This window comes from Mchenga conophoros, linkage group LG7 (genome assembly GCF_057382185.1).
Source record: "Mchenga conophoros isolate Kocher_MC1m ecotype Shallow Benthic linkage group LG7, M_conophoros_male_GT1.1, whole genome shotgun sequence".
Lineage (NCBI taxonomy): Eukaryota > Metazoa > Chordata > Actinopteri > Cichliformes > Cichlidae > Mchenga > Mchenga conophoros.
The window spans coordinates 30,468,803-30,487,667 of record NC_140532.1 but is presented as its reverse complement, the minus strand read 5'-3'; the positions used below and the strand labels follow the sequence as shown (position 1 = coordinate 30,487,667).

General features: G+C 44.4%; 2 protein-coding genes across 3 annotated transcripts; both read left to right on the top strand.

Annotated features, from left to right (window-relative positions):
- Positions 1 to 104: 104 nt before the first annotated feature.
- Positions 105 to 5,734, top strand: LOC146570412 (threonine synthase-like 2). Of its 2 annotated transcripts, none has more exons than XM_085278829.1 (9): positions 105 to 364; positions 1,924 to 2,155; positions 2,245 to 2,439; positions 2,523 to 2,675; positions 2,754 to 2,993; positions 4,252 to 4,400; positions 4,717 to 4,842; positions 4,914 to 5,068; positions 5,277 to 5,734. In XM_085278829.1, the coding sequence occupies exons 2-9, from the start codon at positions 1,933 to 1,935 to the stop codon at positions 5,500 to 5,502; spliced, it is 1,467 nt and encodes a 488-aa protein (XP_085134955.1). In that variant the 5' UTR covers positions 105 to 364; positions 1,924 to 1,932; the 3' UTR covers positions 5,503 to 5,734. The 2 variants fall into 2 exon arrangements, with proteins under 2 accessions (XP_085134955.1, XP_085134957.1); XM_085278831.1 differs by lacking the exon at positions 105 to 364 and adding an exon at positions 1,301 to 1,440.
- A 2,062-nt stretch (positions 5,735 to 7,796) lies between these two features.
- Positions 7,797 to 18,718, top strand: LOC146570411 (ATP-dependent RNA helicase homolog DQX1-like). Its single transcript, XM_085278827.1, has 12 exons — positions 7,797 to 8,119; positions 9,969 to 10,334; positions 11,787 to 11,980; positions 12,825 to 13,278; positions 14,633 to 14,932; positions 15,061 to 15,160; positions 16,142 to 16,300; positions 16,442 to 16,633; positions 16,739 to 16,864; positions 17,145 to 17,335; positions 17,423 to 17,613; positions 17,882 to 18,718. The coding sequence occupies exons 2-12, from the start codon at positions 9,999 to 10,001 to the stop codon at positions 18,090 to 18,092; spliced, it is 2,454 nt and encodes an 817-aa protein (XP_085134953.1). The 5' UTR covers positions 7,797 to 8,119; positions 9,969 to 9,998; the 3' UTR covers positions 18,093 to 18,718.
- The last annotated feature ends 147 nt before the right edge of the window (positions 18,719 to 18,865 follow it).

Genomic DNA, 18,865 nt, shown 5'->3' with positions numbered 1-18,865 from the left:
ACATGCATAAATAACTTTGAAACAACTCCGATACAGAAAGGGCCTGCTGCTGCTCTCCCATACTGAACACCAGCGGGTGCTGTTCCATCCTCCCACCGCAGGGGGCAATAATGAGCTCAGTTCGCTGATGAAAATGCTGCTTATGGATAAATAAGCTTCACACAAAGTTCACATTTCTTCACTATTAGATGTGTTTAAAGTAGGGTTTTTTTTTTCAGTTGAGCAAAAGAGGGACACTAAGAAAGAAGAGTAAGATGTTTTTGCATACACGCACCGGTTTCCCTCCCCTGCTCCGTAAAAAACGTTAAGCTAACGGCCACTTCTCACTTCTCCCATCGTTTCTTCGGAACCCTGGAGACTGAAGGTAACTTGGCTAGTTTTAGCGGCTTTAAAAGCAAAAACTAACGCTTAAAATTAATGACTGCCTATTTTAGTGAACACAGAACCGCACACACTGCATGTTTGATGAGAATTCACTATGTTAAACTGATTTTTATTTATGAAGTCCTGATTGCTTTTTCTATTTTGGCTTGTGGTGAATGCAACCTTAGTCATGTGAAAACTGCTTTAGGAGCACCCCACTCAGCATATTAATATAGGTATAAACAGATTAGAAAACCCTGCAGAGGATAAACAAATGTTAGCTGACATGAAGTTACCGCTTTTGTTTACAAATATTCACTTAATCTAATTTCTTTGGCCTCAGGAGGTGTGGTGTTACCCGCACCTGTGTTCTTACCTGATCACAGGAGGCTGCCCTGTTCAAAAATCACCTAAACTCTTGTAGAGGTTCACTTAAACCTGCTGCTGCCGAAAGGGTTAATTTAAAAACAGTTGCATCACCAAAACTGATTCAGAATAATTTACCTTAAAAAAAACTCAAATTAGTGGTAAAAAAAAAAAAAAGTTTTAAAACAAATTTAAAACGGCAGACTTTCAAAAGAAGGATAACTTGAGCTTCAAGATTGATAATAGTTATAGTACCAGATTAATTTCATGTGTCTGATGGCTCTGATTTATTTGCCGCATTTTATTAAAATCACTGTTAGTGCACGGTTAACAGGTGGGTGTTTTGGTGCTTCACACTGTTCACGTGATAGAACAGTTAGATTTTATGTAACACAATCAAAATAATGAGAACCAAAGCTTATGTTAGAATCATGTGACGGTTATTCACTGTGTTTTATTTTCAGTGAATTCAGAAAATATTGCTGACATGGATGTGTGTGAAAACCTGGGAAAATCTTAGTTAGACTGACTTTATATTAAGTAAGTGTGTCCTGGTTTCAGGACGGTTGTTCCAAAGTCCAGGTTTTTTTCTTCCTGGTTAGTAGAGCCATGCCTCGAGGTTTAGAAAGCTTTGGTTAAAAAGCAACTCTGTGAGTTAGTTCTTCTGAATTATGAAAAAAGGACTGCAGCAGTTCTGCTCAGTGCGGAGCGGTAAGTGTGTGTTTTATAGTTGGCAGTGTGAAATGGGCTTTCTTTGTAGGAACAATATCTGCCACAAAATAATAATAAGTAAAATTTAAAGTGCTCATTTACTGCTTAATATAACTCATAAAGGTCACAACATGTTTGTGTTTACTCTAAAATCTGTTTATTCTGTGTCGCCACAGACAAAGCTGATTTGTTTTACACATGCACATTTACTCTTAGCGTTTTAGTCCTGCTTTCCAAGGATGTGTACAATGGCAGTCAAAACTTTCACCCATTCACATGTTGGTATTGTCTGTGTCAAGACTGCTGATGAACCTGTACCGATAACAACAAAAAGTGTGGCTTAAATTCAAGCTTTTCTTATAAATTTTTGCTTTACAGAAAAACACACACACATAGTTTCAGAGAAGTGCGCCCTGGCAGATGATGCAGAATGATGTCACAGAACTCAGACCAGGATATGATGACTGTTACCTTCCTTCACAGGCGTGTAGGATGCAGTACTGCAGTACTCGTGGGGGGGTCAGGGGCTGGGACTTCCGGGAGGTGCTGTTTTCGGGCTATGCCCCAGATGGAGGGATGTTCATGCCGGAGAGTTTGCCTCTGCTGAGCCCCGACACCCTGAGGAGCTGGAAGGGGCTGTCCTACACCAAAGTAGTGATGGAGGTTGCTTCACTGTTCATCCCTCCTCAGCTGATCCCCAGAGACCACCTGGAAGGTGAGCTGGGGGGAAAAATTCACCGTTGCATGCAGGTAGAACTGATCAGATAATCAGTGAGTCCTGTTTCCCGTGTTTCTCTCTCCCAGTTCTCGTGGGTGAAGCCCTGTCTGGCTTCTCTGTGCCGGAGGTAGTTCGAATTGCCCGGCTGAAGGGGGGTCTGTCTGTCCTGGAGCTCTTCCATGGAGACACCCTGGCCTTTAAGGACCTGGCTATGACCTGCACTGTACGCTTCCTAAACTACTTCCTGCAAAAAGAGAACCGCAGGGCGACTGTTCTCGTAGGTGAGAGGGAAACATGTTTTTATTATGGGTTAAAACCAGAGAACTAGATGCAGGTGAAAAACTGGCATAAATGTCATCCTCAGGTACGTCTGGGGACACCGGCGGCTCGGCCATCCAGAGCGCCAAAGGTCTCCCTGGGCTGGACATGGTGGTGGTTTACCCCCGTGGACGCATCACTCCAGTGCAAGAGAAGCACATGATCTCTTGCTTGAAGGATAACGTCCATGTTTTTGCAGGTACACGCAGAGAAGCTCAAACAGCCACGTTTTTTATGGTTATAAAGTTTCTCTGAATCAATCTCACTCCGTCTGTAGCCGACGGCAGCTCTGATGACATAGACCAGCCACTGCGCCGCCTGTTTGCCGACCAGGAGCTTGTTAAGTCTCACGGCCTTATGAGCCTCAACTCAGTGAACTGGTCCAGGGTCATGATCCAGCTCGCCCACTTCGTCTACGCCTACTTGGAGCTCAGTGGGGTGAAGCAGGACGATGTGGGCGCAGCGCTGCCGGAGCTAGAGGTGGTGGTTCCCACGGGAGGGGCAGGAAACATCGCAGGTGGGTTGATAATGTAAGATTTCTCATCCATGTGAGAAATCTTGGTCAGACTGATCTGAGAGCCAAAGTAAAATCACCAGCATTACTTTTTTAAAAACCATTTTTATTTAAAAAGGGAGATTTCAGTTACTCAGTTTTATTTATTATTTTGTCAAAAATAACATCCGCTTATCTGGGTCCTGGCTGCAGGTCAGTGTCCTCAGCATCCAGGAAACATCAAGAATTTTCCAAATATGACACAAATAATGTTTTTCTTTATCGTTACAATCCATCCCGAGCTCTTCCCAGTCGCACGTTCCCACAACGCCACATCTAGGTGTTCAGGAGGCATCCTGGTCGGATGCTGCACCACCTTCACTGACTCTTTTGATGTGGAGGAGCATCGACTCCTCTCTAAGCTCCTTGTCCTGTTTCTTAAAGTGTGAAGTTTTTCCACAGTTCGATTTCATACCCATGAAATGAGGTAAATTGATGCAAATTTACCTGATGATGCAGAAAGAAATGGATTTATCTGCAGATACTATATCACAGACCGTGGATTCTCCTAACGCTACCATCAGTCAGAAAAGGAGGAGGAGCTTAGTGATGTTTGAGCTTGAACTTCATGGATCAACTTTTCTATCAAAACAGAAGCTCAGCTCTCTTCAATGCAGCAGACCTTTGCAATGTCCTGATCACTGCAGACACTCTGTTTGGTCCTGGGGAAAGTTTATCCTACGTCCTAAGTAGACTAAGTATGATCCAAAGACGTCTATGAAGAAAAGACCAAGCGAGCACATCACTTTGCTTTGTACAGAATTACTGGGACCTGAGGTCAAGCGCGCAGGTGCACACCCAGTGGATGGGCCACATAGATCTGCAAGGTCCCATGGAAAAATTTGAAATAGTCACCAAAAAATCTTTCTCTCTTATTTTGAAACTGATGGTTTCCATTAGTCAGTATGTTTCCTGTCTGCAGCACATATATTTTGTTGAGTGTTAAGAAGAAAAGTGTCACCACAGCTGCCAGTAAGACTCTGAAAAGTCTTTTTCTAACACTAACCAAGTAGTTCTGTGATTTTGCTCAGTTCTCTCCAGACCCTTCTTTTCTTTCTCTTTCTTTTTCTGTATTAAAGTTAAATCATATACTCTTAGAATCTATGAACAGCTGTAATAATCTTGTCGTTTTGGTCCTCTTTTTTTCTGTGTGTCTGTCTCTCTGTCCTTACACTAGTGCCTCCTTATAAAAGCTGTTCCTGTCTCTTTTCTTTTTGGTCAGCCGGCCTCATCGTAAAGCAGATGGGACTCCCCTTGAAACTGGTTGCCATGGTGAATTCCAATGACATTGTGCACAGGATGGTAACCAGCGGTGACTTTTCCATGGCGGCTAATGTCACACAGACGTTGGCCCCGGCTATAGACATCCAGGTAGAGACACTACACCTGCTCATGTGTGCAGAGTGTATCTATTTCCTCCAGTCCTCAGACAGCCTGATGGCTTAAGCATTTTATTACAGTGCAGTTCCTCTGATGTTCACTTGAAGCTCTGACAGTCAGTTAAAATGTCCAACTTTACAGCAGATTTCCTCCTTTATATCAGCTGCACAGGGGTAAATCTCACCTGGTCTCACCTGTTTAAATTGTATAAATGCTTAAAGTTTCCATTATTAGAGGCGTGGCCTCTTTGACTGACAGGTGGGTGGTAACACAGGTGACATGTCTCTGGTTTATTTGTCTCCTGCAGGACCCATACAACATGGAGCGAGTGTTCTGGCTGCTGCTGGGCAGAGACGGTGCCAAAGTGAAGACGATGATGGAGGGGTTTCAGCGCTCGCGCCGACACTTGCTGCCTGAAAACCACCGCAGACTGGTACCCGCCACCTAGCTGGTTCACGCCAGTGCTTCTCCTCTGAGCTTCTAATCTGATTTTTTCCTTTTTAGCTGTCACAGGTTCTGTCGACGGGGACAGTGACGGACGAGGGGATCCTGGAGACCATGAAGAGCTGCTGGGAGGAGAACCAGTATGTGCTGTGTCCTCACACAGCTGTGGCAGTTTGGCATCACTACCACTGTCCTCACAGTGCCCAGCTCAACAGGTCAGACATGCCAAGTTTAAATATTCAGTCATATCACCTGTGCTCCCGCTGTTCTTGAGGCTCTCCTCTGCAGATATTTTATTCTGTGACAGATAATAATCAGCTGATAGTTCACTGAGTTGCTCTAATAAAGTTAGTTAGCAGTAGTAATAACCTGCTGGGAGGCATGTGACATCTGCGTGTTAAGTCCACTTTTCTCTCATTACAGATGTTACATTGCAACTGCTTCTCCGGCCAAGTTTCAGGCAGCAGTGGAGAAGGCAGCTTTGACCTTTGACCTTCCAGAGGCGGTGCTGGCTTTGGAAAAGCTGCCGACCCGTTATCAGGAGCTGGAGCGGTGCCAGAACTGGTGCGAAGACTGGGAGGACAGACTGAGAGAGACAATCCAGTCTGTGAGCGTGGCGAGGAAGAATGGCATGACTTACTACACCTGAGTGGACATTAAACAGTTTTCAGGTCAGGTGACTGTGGCAGCACGTCGCTGATCTCTGAACCTGCTTATCAGGATTTAGTGAATGATATTGATGGCAAAGGAATCACGTGAGCCCTCAGGTGGACTTTGGTCTGTGGTGTCATATGACTTTTGTGTTTTCACACCTGAAACGAAGCCGTCTCTCCACAGCTTCAAACTGTATGTGACAAATAAAATGAAGCTAAATTCTATGACTTTAACCGTCTCAGCTGCTGTTTTTATCACTGTAGTCATGCAGTCATGGAAACACTAAAAGGATGTTTGAGGCCTTTATGTATTTTTAAGTTATGAGTTGGTCAACAGATAAAAACAGTCTAGCTTTCATGACAGCTCACCCTGAAATGTCAAATCCACATATTTTTGTACAAATACATTTTTGGCATGTCATTCTTCATCATATTTTGGCACCTACATATCAGGATCAAGTACTTTTTGTACTTTTGGGGCCTGGAATAATTTTACAACTTTTGTTTTTGTGTGTCATGTTGAAGAGGAATCAGCTGACGAAACCTTTAAACACAGCCACTGGTAAAACACTGCCCTCTGCTGGGGAATGTATCAATTAAAATTTCCAGATGGCAATTACAAACACTACTTTAAATGTGAAAGTTTTCCAGATTTGAGGGAGGTTAAAAGAACACACACACACCAACAGATAAATATTCCTGTCACTATCACTTTTGTCAAAAATTATGGTAAGATTGCACATTTATTTTGATAAAATATACTCATTTTGGCTCCTTAAAGCTGCCCTGTGACCAAATGACTGAAAAAACATGTGGTTTAAAGTAAATACTAATATATGAATACAGAAAGGAAGGTGGAGGAACCTAAATAAATGTAGACATACATAAATATCCAAATATATTTATAAAAATGAGAAATATAGATTTATAAATTTCATTAATGAAATATAAAGATTTAGAAATAAATATAAAAATACAGGAATACATATGTGCAAAAATATAAATAAATTAGTTAATTAAACTGCTTACTGGATGTGGCTATAGATATACTTTATATTAGATAAATATCAGTGTAGTACAGCAAATTTTAAAATACAGATACAGGAATAAATACTTGCATCATGCCATAATAAATGAAGAAATAAATATTTAAAAATAAATCTTCATAAATAATCAACACAAAAAATACAGAATTAAACAAATTATTGTTAAAATATATTTAAAACAGATAACAATCAGTGTATACATACTGAAATAAATCAATCTAAACTATTAATTATGAAAATACAGAAATATATGAAATACAGACACATGAGTATAAAATTACATAAAGAATTTTTTTAAAGCTTACTCATCAAACATCAAAACTAACATTCATTCGTATTCTGGGGCCTGAATCTCCTCCATACCTGCTTCATGCCCTGAGGGGCGGGGCTATGGCTCCCCACACTCCCTAGCAGATCGTTACATGGAGAAACCTTTTGAATACAAGCATGCTGATCCACACAGGTGTGCACACAGGTGTACACACGGGTGTTCACAGACACAAACTACACCTTTCTTGGCTGCTACCTCAAAGCACATTGTGCGCTCTCGATCTTGCGTACTGCACAATAACATGTAATATTTAGTATCTACCGTTAGCTAGTTTATTGTGATGATGTTGTATTTATTATGTTGCTCTTTCTTGTTTGTTTTCTCTTCTGTTTTCTCTTATCTCCATACAGGTGATCCAGGTGTTTTGTTTGTTTTTCTTTTTTTTTCTTCCCCCCTTCCTCACCATCTCTTCTCCCCTCTATTTTTCTTTCTCTCCCTCTCTTTCTTTCATTCTTTCTCCCTGTCCTATCCCCCAGTCATGTCTGTAACAACCGAAAATCAAATTAAATAAATATAGAATTATAATAAAGGTCAGTCAAACTGACCAATATGGCAAGGCCATGATGAATTGTTGCCTTCAGGCAACAATTCTGATGTCTAAAGATCCAAAGGAGACAGGCAAAAAGTTTTGATTTATTTAAATATTTATTCATTTTTGTGTGATATTGTACCCTTTTTGTATTTTATTTTATTCATTTGTTTTTAACAATCTTAATTCTTCTCGTATTACCGTGGTTATGTCTCGTTGTCGCGCCACAGAACTGCTGACCTTGATGTCCAAATAATACACATAATTTTAATTTCTTCATAAGTAAAAAAACAAATAAAGGGAATGTGGGAGGGGAAAATGGAAGAAAATATTAACTGGGCTGTCTTTACTCAAGTAAAAATGTCGAACTTGTTCCGTGAACGCCTCTCTGTCACGCTCTGAACTCTCCGAGGTTTCCTCAAAGTAACACGAGCTTTGACAGCTCGACGTGCCAACATGGCGGCTGGCAGCTAACGCAGACGCCTCCTCCTCCGTCTTTATCTTTGTCAGCAGTGAAGAGATCAGCGGGCCCGGGGAAGATTCACGGAGAGGGCCGGTGAGCGGATGTCTGTCCCGGTCTCTGTCTCGCTGTTGTCCGGTACGTGAAGCCGGCTTTTTTTCTGAACCGACAGCAACAACAACAGGAGGAGCGGAGGGCGGGCTGGTTCAGCGGGGCTTCTTCACCTGTCGACCGGTATGTCTCTCAGGTAAGAAGGCGTACCTGTGATGGCTCGTTGCTGTGCTGGCTTTCCTCCCTCCTCTCGGCCAAGTCAGGTGACCCGTTGGCATTAAAATGGCTCTCAGAGATAAGAAAAGAGGAGCGGGCGGCTGACTGCTGTGACATTAGTCTGCTTAAATAGACTCGTCAGGCTTATTAAGGTTAAGGGTCAGAACGGTGCCACATCACCCTGATACAGGCTTATTTCTCAGAGACCGTTTTTAAACCCGAGTTTCTCCTAAACAGAGACTCCACTGTCTCTGCTGTAGAGTCACAAGAGAAGGTCTTTTGTTTGTCATCCAAATCTAATCAGTGGTTTTCATTAACACCTGAACCTGGTGGTGGCTCCACCCATGAGTGATTCATATTAGATAATCCCCTCCACTTATTCTGCTCCAAACTTTTTATTTCTGGACTGAACTGAATAGCTTTGCATGAGTCACACTTCAAAATAAACCTTCTTTATTATATAATGGTCTTATTTAGCTTTTCTCTCTTTAATTATTGGCAGAAGTGGGTGGAGCTTCTGTGTGACTGAGATGGCATGTTAGGAATATCCCCTCTGCCAGAGGCTGATATGATGGGTTCAGCCCAGCCACATCCAACCCAACAGTTTTCAGTAGCTGAATAGAGCAAGGAAGCAGCCATCGACATGAACGACCTGCTTCTGTTTCTCATCTTTCATTAAAAACAGATCCATTCTGCTCATTTCAAGCTATGTATTGAGCATATGAGTAGCTTAGCATGCTTCAAATTAAAAAATAATCCTCCTTCATCTTATACAGTCCTCTTCTGATTGGTTGCTCCTTGTAAACAGAAGTGGGTGGGCTACTGAGCAGGAGTATCCAGGCGGTCTGAGTAGTTTTTGTCACCGTAACACAATCGAGGAGTTTTTAATGATAATTAATAATACAGTACATATCAAAAAACATGTCCTCAAGCTGCAGAGAGGCTTAAATAAAATCTATTGATGTGCTGTCTGGATAGATGGGAGCAGGATTAGGGGGGTTAGTGTGGAGTGGGAAGGGAGGCTTATTAGCAGCATATCTGGAGACTGTAAAGAAGACATAGAAAAGGATGAATGTTGGGAAACCAGCAACAAAGGCCGAGTGCTGAAAAGCAGCACAGGTGGATAAATTTGGCTTGGCGCCGGCACATTTGGCAGGGCTGAGTATTTGATTATGGAGCTGCTGTCATCCGGTGTGCTTCTGGTCTGACTCCGGCACACCTGAAACCACACAAACACAAAAAGGAGACTCTCAGGGAGGGGCACAGGTCAGCAGGAGGGAAAGGGAGGTGGAGGAGGGTGTGGCACATGAAGCAAAATCTGTAGACGGCCTCTGTCATCTGTTTAACTTCCACCTGCTGGTTTTGGTTTTGCTTTGTGTGTGTTTGGATGTTTTTGGCCATGCAGAGTACTTTTTGCTGTTTACATAAAGACACCTCGCAGTTCCCACTGAACTGAGTCAAACCCTGAGGACCGCTGGAGAAATTAGGCATGATCATGATCTAAAAATAGATCAAAAATTGAACTCTCGCTGCACATCCCTACCTCAGTGTTTTCCCTCTTCTTGTGCTTTTATCTGCTTCTCTGGCTTCCTCACACATTAATAAGTGAGCCGAGCAGCAGGCACCCAGCGGGTGTGTGCTGCAGCTGTCTGATGACCACGGTGGCGTCTGGGCGGAGACGCACATTCCTCAGCTACATACCAAACATGATGGTTCCTGTGAAGTCTCAGGAAGTAGTCTGGGCCCTCAGACTCTTCCTCTCTGGTTTTGCAGGAATTGGTGAACTTTGCTCGTTGTGACCTTTTAGTTGTTTTTTTTTCTCTCTGCAGGTAATCTAAGGAATCTCAGATAACCTGCTGATGATGTCATCACCGATGGCAGCAAAGCCATCCACTGCCTCTGCCTCCCAACTTCGGCCCTCCACAGCTCTGGACTCACTGTCCGTGTCTTCCCTCTTAAGCGGGGATCTGGACGATGAAGAAGATGGAGGAAGTCGAGGCGGTGAGGATGAAGGACTGGGAGACCTGGAGGTGAACCCTTATGATGGTTTGCCCTTTTCTTCGCGATACTATGCCCTGCTGGAGGAGAGGCAGCGCTTTCCAGTGTGGCGACTCAGGCAGAGTCTGCTGGAGCACCTCGAGAGCCACAACATGGTCCTACTGAGCGCGCCCAGTGGGTCTGGGAAAAGCACGCAGGTAACCACAGGCAGGAAAACGTTTTTTGTTTTGTTTTTTTCGAAAATGTAACAAAGCCAGTCAGATCTGTGACTGCCTCCCAGTTGCTCCCATTTAGAAAATTTCCTAATCCATATTTTCATTCTTGGACTCTACTAGAGACGCTTTGCATGACTTGCATCAAAATAATCCCTCTTTATCTTACACTTGGCTTGATTTTTGGTCTTTTCTTTGTAAATTCAAACTGTGTTTTGAGTTTTGCTGGTTTAGAAGCCTGTGTGCTTTACGGTGGTTTTACTGGTCTCACTCATTTAAGATCAGACTGAGCTGTATGTGTCCAGTCTGACACCCGGTCTTTTAACATGACTCGTGTGTGGAGCCAGCCTCAAGTGGACATCAGAGGAACTGCAGGCCTGGAGGTGGTTTCTGTGCTGGGTCTGTCTCTCAGGGACAATCTGGTTATCTATATGCCTGCTCCATAGTTACATCCACCCACAGGCTAATGAATGACACCATTAAACCAATGTGATAGATTCACAGTGCTGTGCTGTAACCTGAACGCTCATTTAGTCCTGAAACACCCACAGATCTCATTTCCAGCACCACCTCCTCCTCCTCCTTGTGAGTCTTTATGTGCTCGTTGCTTCGGTCTCTGTTGATCGGCTGTTTTCTGTGATACCTTCACTTTGTCTTTCTTTTTGTGTTACAGCCTTTATCTGCGCTGTCTGTTTATTAACCTGAATCTGGGTCACATATCTGTTATCACTTTGACCTTTGCCCCTCAGTGCGCTCGCTGTATGTCAGTAATTTCTTCTGTTTTTACTCAGTGTTGATGAGTCCTGATTTCCTCTTCAAGGTTTAATTTAGAAGAACAAAAACGTGTCATAAGGGTACATTTTTGTCTATTCTGGGTCTGAATATTTTGCTTATTTTGTATTTAATTCTTTATTCTTAGTTTGGGTCCCCATCAGCTTCCCCCTCCTCCTCTTAAGATCAAATGAAAGCTTTGATTAAATATGGATTTAAGCTCCATTTAAGGCCCAGCTTGTTCTCTTTGGTAATGCGTGGATGACACTTGTTGGCAGTTTATTTATTGCTGTTAATAAGGGATGGATGTAGCCATGGTGATGTCACCCACTGGTTTCTGCACCTTTTGAAGATGACTAAACGTAGGTCATGTGCAGGTTTTGGGACTTGTGCACTGGTTTCTTGTGGTGTCTGAGGTCATGCAGCATGGCGGTGGTTGTCTGGTCGCAGCCATGGCAGGCTCAGTGAGCAGACTTGACTAGCAGACGAGGGCAAGAGAACCAATCACAAGCAGCACTCAGAATTTGAATGCTTACAGCCAAATGACAGCAGTCCATCCAAAAGCTCATGATGTTGCGCAAGTATAGTGTGAATTATAGGCTTTGAAGAACTTTATTAAGTCTAAAAACATTGTGTGACCTCTGTCCTCCCATGTGCTCACTGCAGGTTCCTCAGTGGTGCGTGGAGTACGCGCTCTCCTACGAGTTCTCTCATGGCCTCGTGTGCTGCTCGCAGCCTCACTCGGTGGCGGCGGTGAGTCTGGCCCTGCGCGTGGCCGATGAGATGGACCTCAGCCTGGGTCTGGAGGTCGGCTACAGAGTGCCCAACGATGACGGCTGCACGCCTGACACCATGCTCAGGTTAGATCCTTTTGAAATCTTACGCTGTTTTCAAAGTAATTTCATTTCTGTAGTGGCAAATAAAAAGTATTCAGATTACTCTGAAATTTCTCCTTTACTCTGTCTCTTGTACCTTTTAGATACAATATATTTTTAAGATAAATGCTTTTTATTGTGAATTATAATGTTATTTAAAAAATGAGGCACAGTGCATAGAACAGAGCAGCACTGCTTCTTGTTGTCAGTATCAAACAATTAGGTAATCGTAAGTAAAAGTAATTAATCTGCGATAAACCTTAGACTGCTCTGAATCTTTGCTTCAATATTTACACTAGATATTGTCTTTCTTCTGCTTTCAAGATCAGCTGCCATCACTTCATAACACGTTTACACTCTAATCCAGCAGGTACAGGCAGTATATCTTATAAGCATTGGATGATGCCCCTCTGCAGGCTTTCAGAAGGTGATCAATCAGGGGGGTCTTAAAAAGACGGGAGCTGAAATGGCTCGTTTCAGTTAGATGAACAGAGTGGTTACATAAAGGCTCGATAAAAGATAAATAAGGATTGCTTTGAACGGAGCTACTGCAGCTCGTTCCCTGTTCTCATTTAACTCACAACAAGGAAGCAAGTATCAAATTATTCCTTTTTGTTATTCTTTGAAAAGTCTCTGAAACAAACCTGCATGAAACATTTGATCCATGTTAAAGTCTAAACTTCTGCATCTCTGGATTTCTTTGGTTCTGGATGAAAATATTCCTCTGCCTTTCTTCTGCCCACAGCCTCACCATCAATTCTTATACTCTGTACACTTTAGTTTCCTCTGAGATTGATCCACGTGTCCTGTTTTGATGCCCTCTCCGCAGGTTTGTCAGCGACACGCTGTTGCTGGAGGAAATGATGTCAGACCCCCTGCTGCATCAGTACGGCGTCGTGGTCTTGGATGAGCTCCAGGAGCGCACAGTGCCCACAGACGTGCTGCTTGGCCTGCTGTGCGACGTCTGCCGCCAAAGGCCTGACAACTTCCGAGTGGTCCTCCTCACTCACCCCACTCTCGCCCCTCGGCTCGCCACCTTCCTGGGACCCTCTGTCCCTCACCTCTCCTTGGACAACCTCCCCTCAGAGCCTGCTAATGGAGACCAGGAGGAGGAGGAAGAGGGTGGAGCGGTGGAAAGGAAGGCTGTGAACGCGGAGGTGGAGACACTGTACAGGGAGCTTTCAGCGGGAAAGGAACCCACCGCCGTCGCATGTCACATGGTGCTGGATCTGCACCGGAGAGGAGAGGAAGGAGACGTGATGGTGTTTCTGGCCAGTGCACAGGTACACGAGTAAACGGCCACGGAGAAGAAAGTAGATCCTCCGAGGTTTTTTGTGACAGAATATCTTTAAAAATTAATCTCCACATCAGCAGGCATGAAAATTATTTAAATACAACCTCTAATGAAGGAAAGCATGACTCATTTAACAAAAACTAAACCAAAGACTGATTTAATAATGATGTACACTATATTAATGCCATAGGAAATTAGTCTGTAGGAAATTAGTCCTCTGCATTTAACCCATTCACTCAGTGAAGCAGTGGGCAGCCACCAATCCAGCACTCGGGGAGCAGTGTGCAGAGACGGTACCTTGCTCAGGGGTACCTCAGGGTTCGGTGGATTCGATCCCCCGACCTTCCAATCATGGAACCACCCACTGAGCTATCTCTGTTTCAAACAAAGTAAACAACGCCTGGGCCTGTTGGTACAATGACCCCTGATCTTATTCCTTTAACACAGTGTTTAGTTTTTACACTTTAACACAAAGCAAATTACCCAAACCGATCTTCATTCTTTATTCTGAGTTGTAGAGTTTCACCACCTTTGTCCTGCAGAGCAGTGAAATAAGGTCAGCTCCGCCTGAGAGGCGTCTGGGGCTTTGCAGGTGTCTGATGTCTCAGCTCAAATGAAACTACAAATATGCAGAAATCCCTCATGTGCTTTCTGTACATATTGACCTTCACTTTAGACTCTCATTTAAACTCCCTTTGTGTCAACATCACCACACCTCCTGCTCCTTCACTCACTGTTGAGGCCTTGTCTCCCTCGAGGGTGGTTTAGTTAGGATTACCTGGAGTGGAACACTGTCAAGTTCTTTTTAAATTGCCACTAAGTGACAATCAGCTCGTCCTCAGTTTGGAGAAGCAACGCTAGAAAAGAAGGACAGCTGCAGGTGACAGCAGGCCACCTAAAAACATTCACTCTGTTAAGTGTGCTCTTTATTTAGAACATTTTGACTTCTTTGTCTTCTATCAGAGAGCTAAAACCATCAAACTTTGGCAGGAGCATCATTTAACCTCACAGAGCACAAGCTAGGTGAGGGTTTTTTGTGCTTGTTTGTTTGTGGAAGGTGTTTCATTTTTAGAGAAATGCCCCAAAAGGAACCAACAGCGCAAACAAGAGGAAATCGGCAATGGAGGCAAAACCGGTTACGTATCAGGTTGTATATGTTTATTTCTGCTTTAATGTCAGGCACTTTAACACGGGAGAGTATGGGGCCTCACTGCTGTAGCCCCAGTGGACATCAGGGGAACTGCAGCTGTTGGTGCTTTTTCAGCCTGGTGATGAAAACATGTCCCCTGAATCACACCCTCACAGTGGATTTGATCATGTCCTGTCTCCTCTCTGTTAAACAGGAAATAGAAGAGTGCGCCGCCCTGCTGGAGAAGGAGTGTGTAGCTTTGAGTCCTCAGCTCGGCGCTCTGCGACTCCTCCCCCTCCATGCCGGACTGGGTGGGCTTACACAGCGGATCTACGAGTCCGACCCTGATGCGTCCACCCTGAGGGAGGACGGCAGCTCTGAGGACAGCTCGGCACTGGGAGCTGGAGGTGTGGGCAAAAAAAGGAAAGTCATCCTCACCGATGCACTTGCAGAGGCATCCTTCTCACTGCCCGGAGTTCGCTACGTCATCGACATGGGGCTCCAACTAAAAAATGTGAGTTTGTTTTTGTATCAACAGCAATGTTTCATGTAAAAGTACTCTTTTTTTTATTATCACTTAATAAGCTTTACGCATATTCAGGCCTGTTTTTGAGCTTGAATTTAATTCATGTTCTGTGGCAGGTTTATAATCCACAAATAAGAGCAAACTCTCAGGTTCTGAGGACGATCAGCAAACACCAGGCCGACATGCGCACTCAGAGGGTGAACAGCCACCTTCCAGGTACGCATCTGTTCAGGTTTCACTCCCACACAAATGCTTCCTGAGGGTTAACAGTTTGCTGAAGAGTTATGAAGCACTGACTGAGCTAATCACAGCTCAAAGACTGAAAGATAAAACTCCATTGGTATTTCCCATAGACTGTAAATAAAAGATGTCCATAGCTGCCATGATGTCACCTGCTGGTTTCTCAACTTTGGTGGTGAGAGTCTGAAGTGACCGTTGATCTAATTTTAAGTTTCACATATTTGCACCCCCAGCTGGTCGCAGCCCCTACCTGAGCCTGATTCTGCTGGAGGCTTCTTCGTGTTAAAAGGAAGTTTTTCCTTTCCACTGTCACTAAGTGCTTGATTATAGGGTGTATTGCAGTATCTACCATTTTAAGGCAGCAGAACAGCTCATCTTTACAGTCGCTCCAGGCTGAACAGCTGCCGGGTAACTTTAAATGGCCTGAAATTGATTTAGTGACAGCAGCTCACTGAGGTTTAGTTTAGATGTAATTTTACCAACTGATTAAAGGCAAAGGGAGCGACAAATTCTAACTTTTCTAACTAATCCCCCAAAATAAGCTCAGTGCAGGATTTAGGGACAAACGGTAACTTCCAAAACCTTTCAGTAGATGATAGCATAAATGTATCAGTGATGGTTTTACAGAAGTAAAAGAAGACCATTAAACATGAGCAGAATACAGCGGGGATTAAATGGTTTTAACTTTAGGTGACTGTGAGGTGTAAAACAGGGTCGTCCATGTAGTTATAGTGCAGTTCCTCTCGGCAGACTGCATGCTGCCATCTTATGGTAAAGTTTGGTATTACATGGACAGGGAGAGGCCTAGCTCTGTATCTTTCTTCACACTCTGCTGGCTGCTTTGGATAATTCTGGGAGGATTTGAACTATTTTTAAACAGGAGTTTACAGAAAATACCTTTAACACCTGCAGTGTTTCACCATGGCTGTTAACTGTGTGACTTCTCTCACTTTTTAGGCCTGTGCCTGCGTCTGTACTCCCAGTCCCTGTATGAAGAGGGGATGGCGGAGGCTCACTGTCCAGGTGTGATGGAGGAGAACCTCAGCCACCTGGTGCTGCTGCTGAAGAGGCTGGATATTGCTGACATGGGGCAGTGCAAGTTCCTGGACAGACCAGGTGACTTTTTGCAAACCTCCTCTGTGCCACAGAGCACACAGTGAAGGAGGTACACGTTTGTACCCATGCTAAGGAGACAGTCCAAACTGGTAGTAGTTTGGATTTACCCTCATACCCTCCTCTCTCTGCCCCTCCCCCCAGCCCCTGAGGCCCTGATGCAGGCCCTGGAGGACCTGGACTATCTGGCAGCGCTGGACGACGACGGAAACCTGTCGGAGGTCGGCATCATAATGTCAGAGCTGCCCTTGGAGCCGTCGCTGGCGAAAGCCCTGATCGCCGCCTGCGAGTACGACTGCGTCGACGAGCTGCTCACGATAGCTGCGATGCTCACGGGTAAGCAAGCATTGCAGGAAGTGAAGCCCGATGAGAGACATTCGTTCTACATTGACTCTTTTAATAAAGAACATTTGATCTGATCTTTGTGTTTTCTTGTTGCAGCTCCTTCCTGCTTCGTCACTGCAGAGCCCAGCAGAGAGGAGGCTGCCGTCACACACTGGAGGCCTCTGATGCACACAGAGGGAGATCACATGACTCTCATCAATATATATAATGCCTTCTTGGAGCGTACGTACACTTAACCTTCATCACAGATGTACTGTGCTCAGCAGTGATGGTGCAATATTTTTCAGAAGCTTTAGGCAACTTTTTTCCATGAAACAGAAATCTAACAGAACAGCCCGTGGACCCGTTTCCATGCTGTATTTGACATTAATCAAGTTGAAGCCTAAAGGAAAAAAACAACCCAAAAACATTTTCACTGTTTTCTGGGTACAAGTCCTGAAATTCAATAACTGCTTCTGCTGGTTCCTCTGATTGCTGGCCGGCCTGTGTGTGATCACTGCAGACAATCAGGATGAGGCCTGGTGCACGACGAACTTCCTCTGTCACGCCGCCCTGCGATTGGCTGTGGTGATCAGGGCGCAGCTGCTGGAGGTGATGCAGCGGATAGAGCTTCCCGTTTCTCCTCCCACTTTCGGATGCCAAGACAACTGCACGAACATCAAGCGGGCTCTCATCTCAGGCTTCTTCCTCAAAGTAAACTCCTCATTTTAAAAATATTTTTACCCATATTTCTGCTCTTCCACTTGGTGAATTTGTGTAACACTGACTCCTCCTCCTCAGGTGGCTCACGATGTGGACGGCTCCGGTAACTACCTCCTGCTAACTCACCGCCACGTGGCTCACCTTCACCCCTTCTCCTCTTACCTGTGTCGACAGCCGCGGCCCGACCCCCCCAGTTGGGTCCTCTATCACGAGTTCACCATCTCCCGCGACAACTGCATTCGCATCGCCTCTGACGTCCACCCACAGATGTGAGTTAAAGCTGCAAATTGGCTGCAATGTAGTAAAAAAGTGGCTTCATGCAACTTTATTAAAGTGAAAAACATTTTTAATCCCAGTGTCTGAGCACATTATAATCTAATTTAAAAATCAGACCCTCCACAACGCTCTCAGCTGCCTCGAGCAGCCTGTGAAGGATGAGGGCGTAAAAGAGTCGTGTTTTGAGACGCTGTTGTCACTTAGTGCTGATTATTATCACCTTTAAGCATCTCTGTTGACGCCTATCGTGATTCCTCATAGGCTTGTGGAGCTGGCGCCACAGTACTTCCTTGGAAACCTGCCTTCGAGTGACGGGAAGGAGCTGCTGATGGAGCTGCGGCAGAGCCTAGAGCCGCCAGGGTTGTACGATCAGGAGGGGGCGGCGCAGGAGCACGGCCGGAGTCCTAGAGACGCTGAGGGGGGGCAGGAGCCTCACAATCAGTCCAGCACTGAGCTCTGCGTCATCCAATGAGAAGGGAGAAGGGGCGGAGCTTCTCAGGAGAGGATTCTGAAGACTTGGCGGTCTTCTTGATGTGACTTTACACGTGCAACACTAATGTACAGTCCTGTGTGTCTCCTCCTCTGTGTGGCGGCTATGAACATTCACACCTCCTCATTTCCTCTTTTTTTGTTTTTGTTGTTGACTTTATTTAAAAATGAATCTCAAACATTTGCTTTTATTTAAAGAGAGATTTCTATGTTTCTATGAATTTAGAGTTTTAAATTAAAGACAAAAAGGAAGGAGCGATGAGGGTGAAATACCGGAAGCAATACTCCCTGTTAGTGTACGACCTTTGACCTCTATGCAGACGCCCATGAAGAGGTGCTTCTCAGGGCTCACTGTGATCTGTTGTGATGCTGATGCTTCCCAGCTGTTTTGATACAGTTTTCTTGCTCAGTCTTTTCCCTTTTTAATAGAATTTGTGTCGGTGCAAAAACTGCTTTGAATAAAGTGAAGTTTTTCATGTTTTCAGGATTTCAGCTGAGTGATTTTGCACTGTGTAGCTACCTGAGTTTTAACCTTTAAAGTCGCTTTACTGTAAGATTTAAAACTGTCAGTTATTAAAGAGAATTGCCTCCTCCAAAGAGTCTGTTGGTTTGTCAGTGAGATTACACATAAATGATGAGGCTAAACCACAGACTGTAAGTAAAAAAAGGATGTAGCAACCGTGAGTTCAGCCACTGGTTTTAGGTTTTTGGGCATCGGGGAAGACTGTGAGACTGTATTTCAACAAGAAGCAGGAG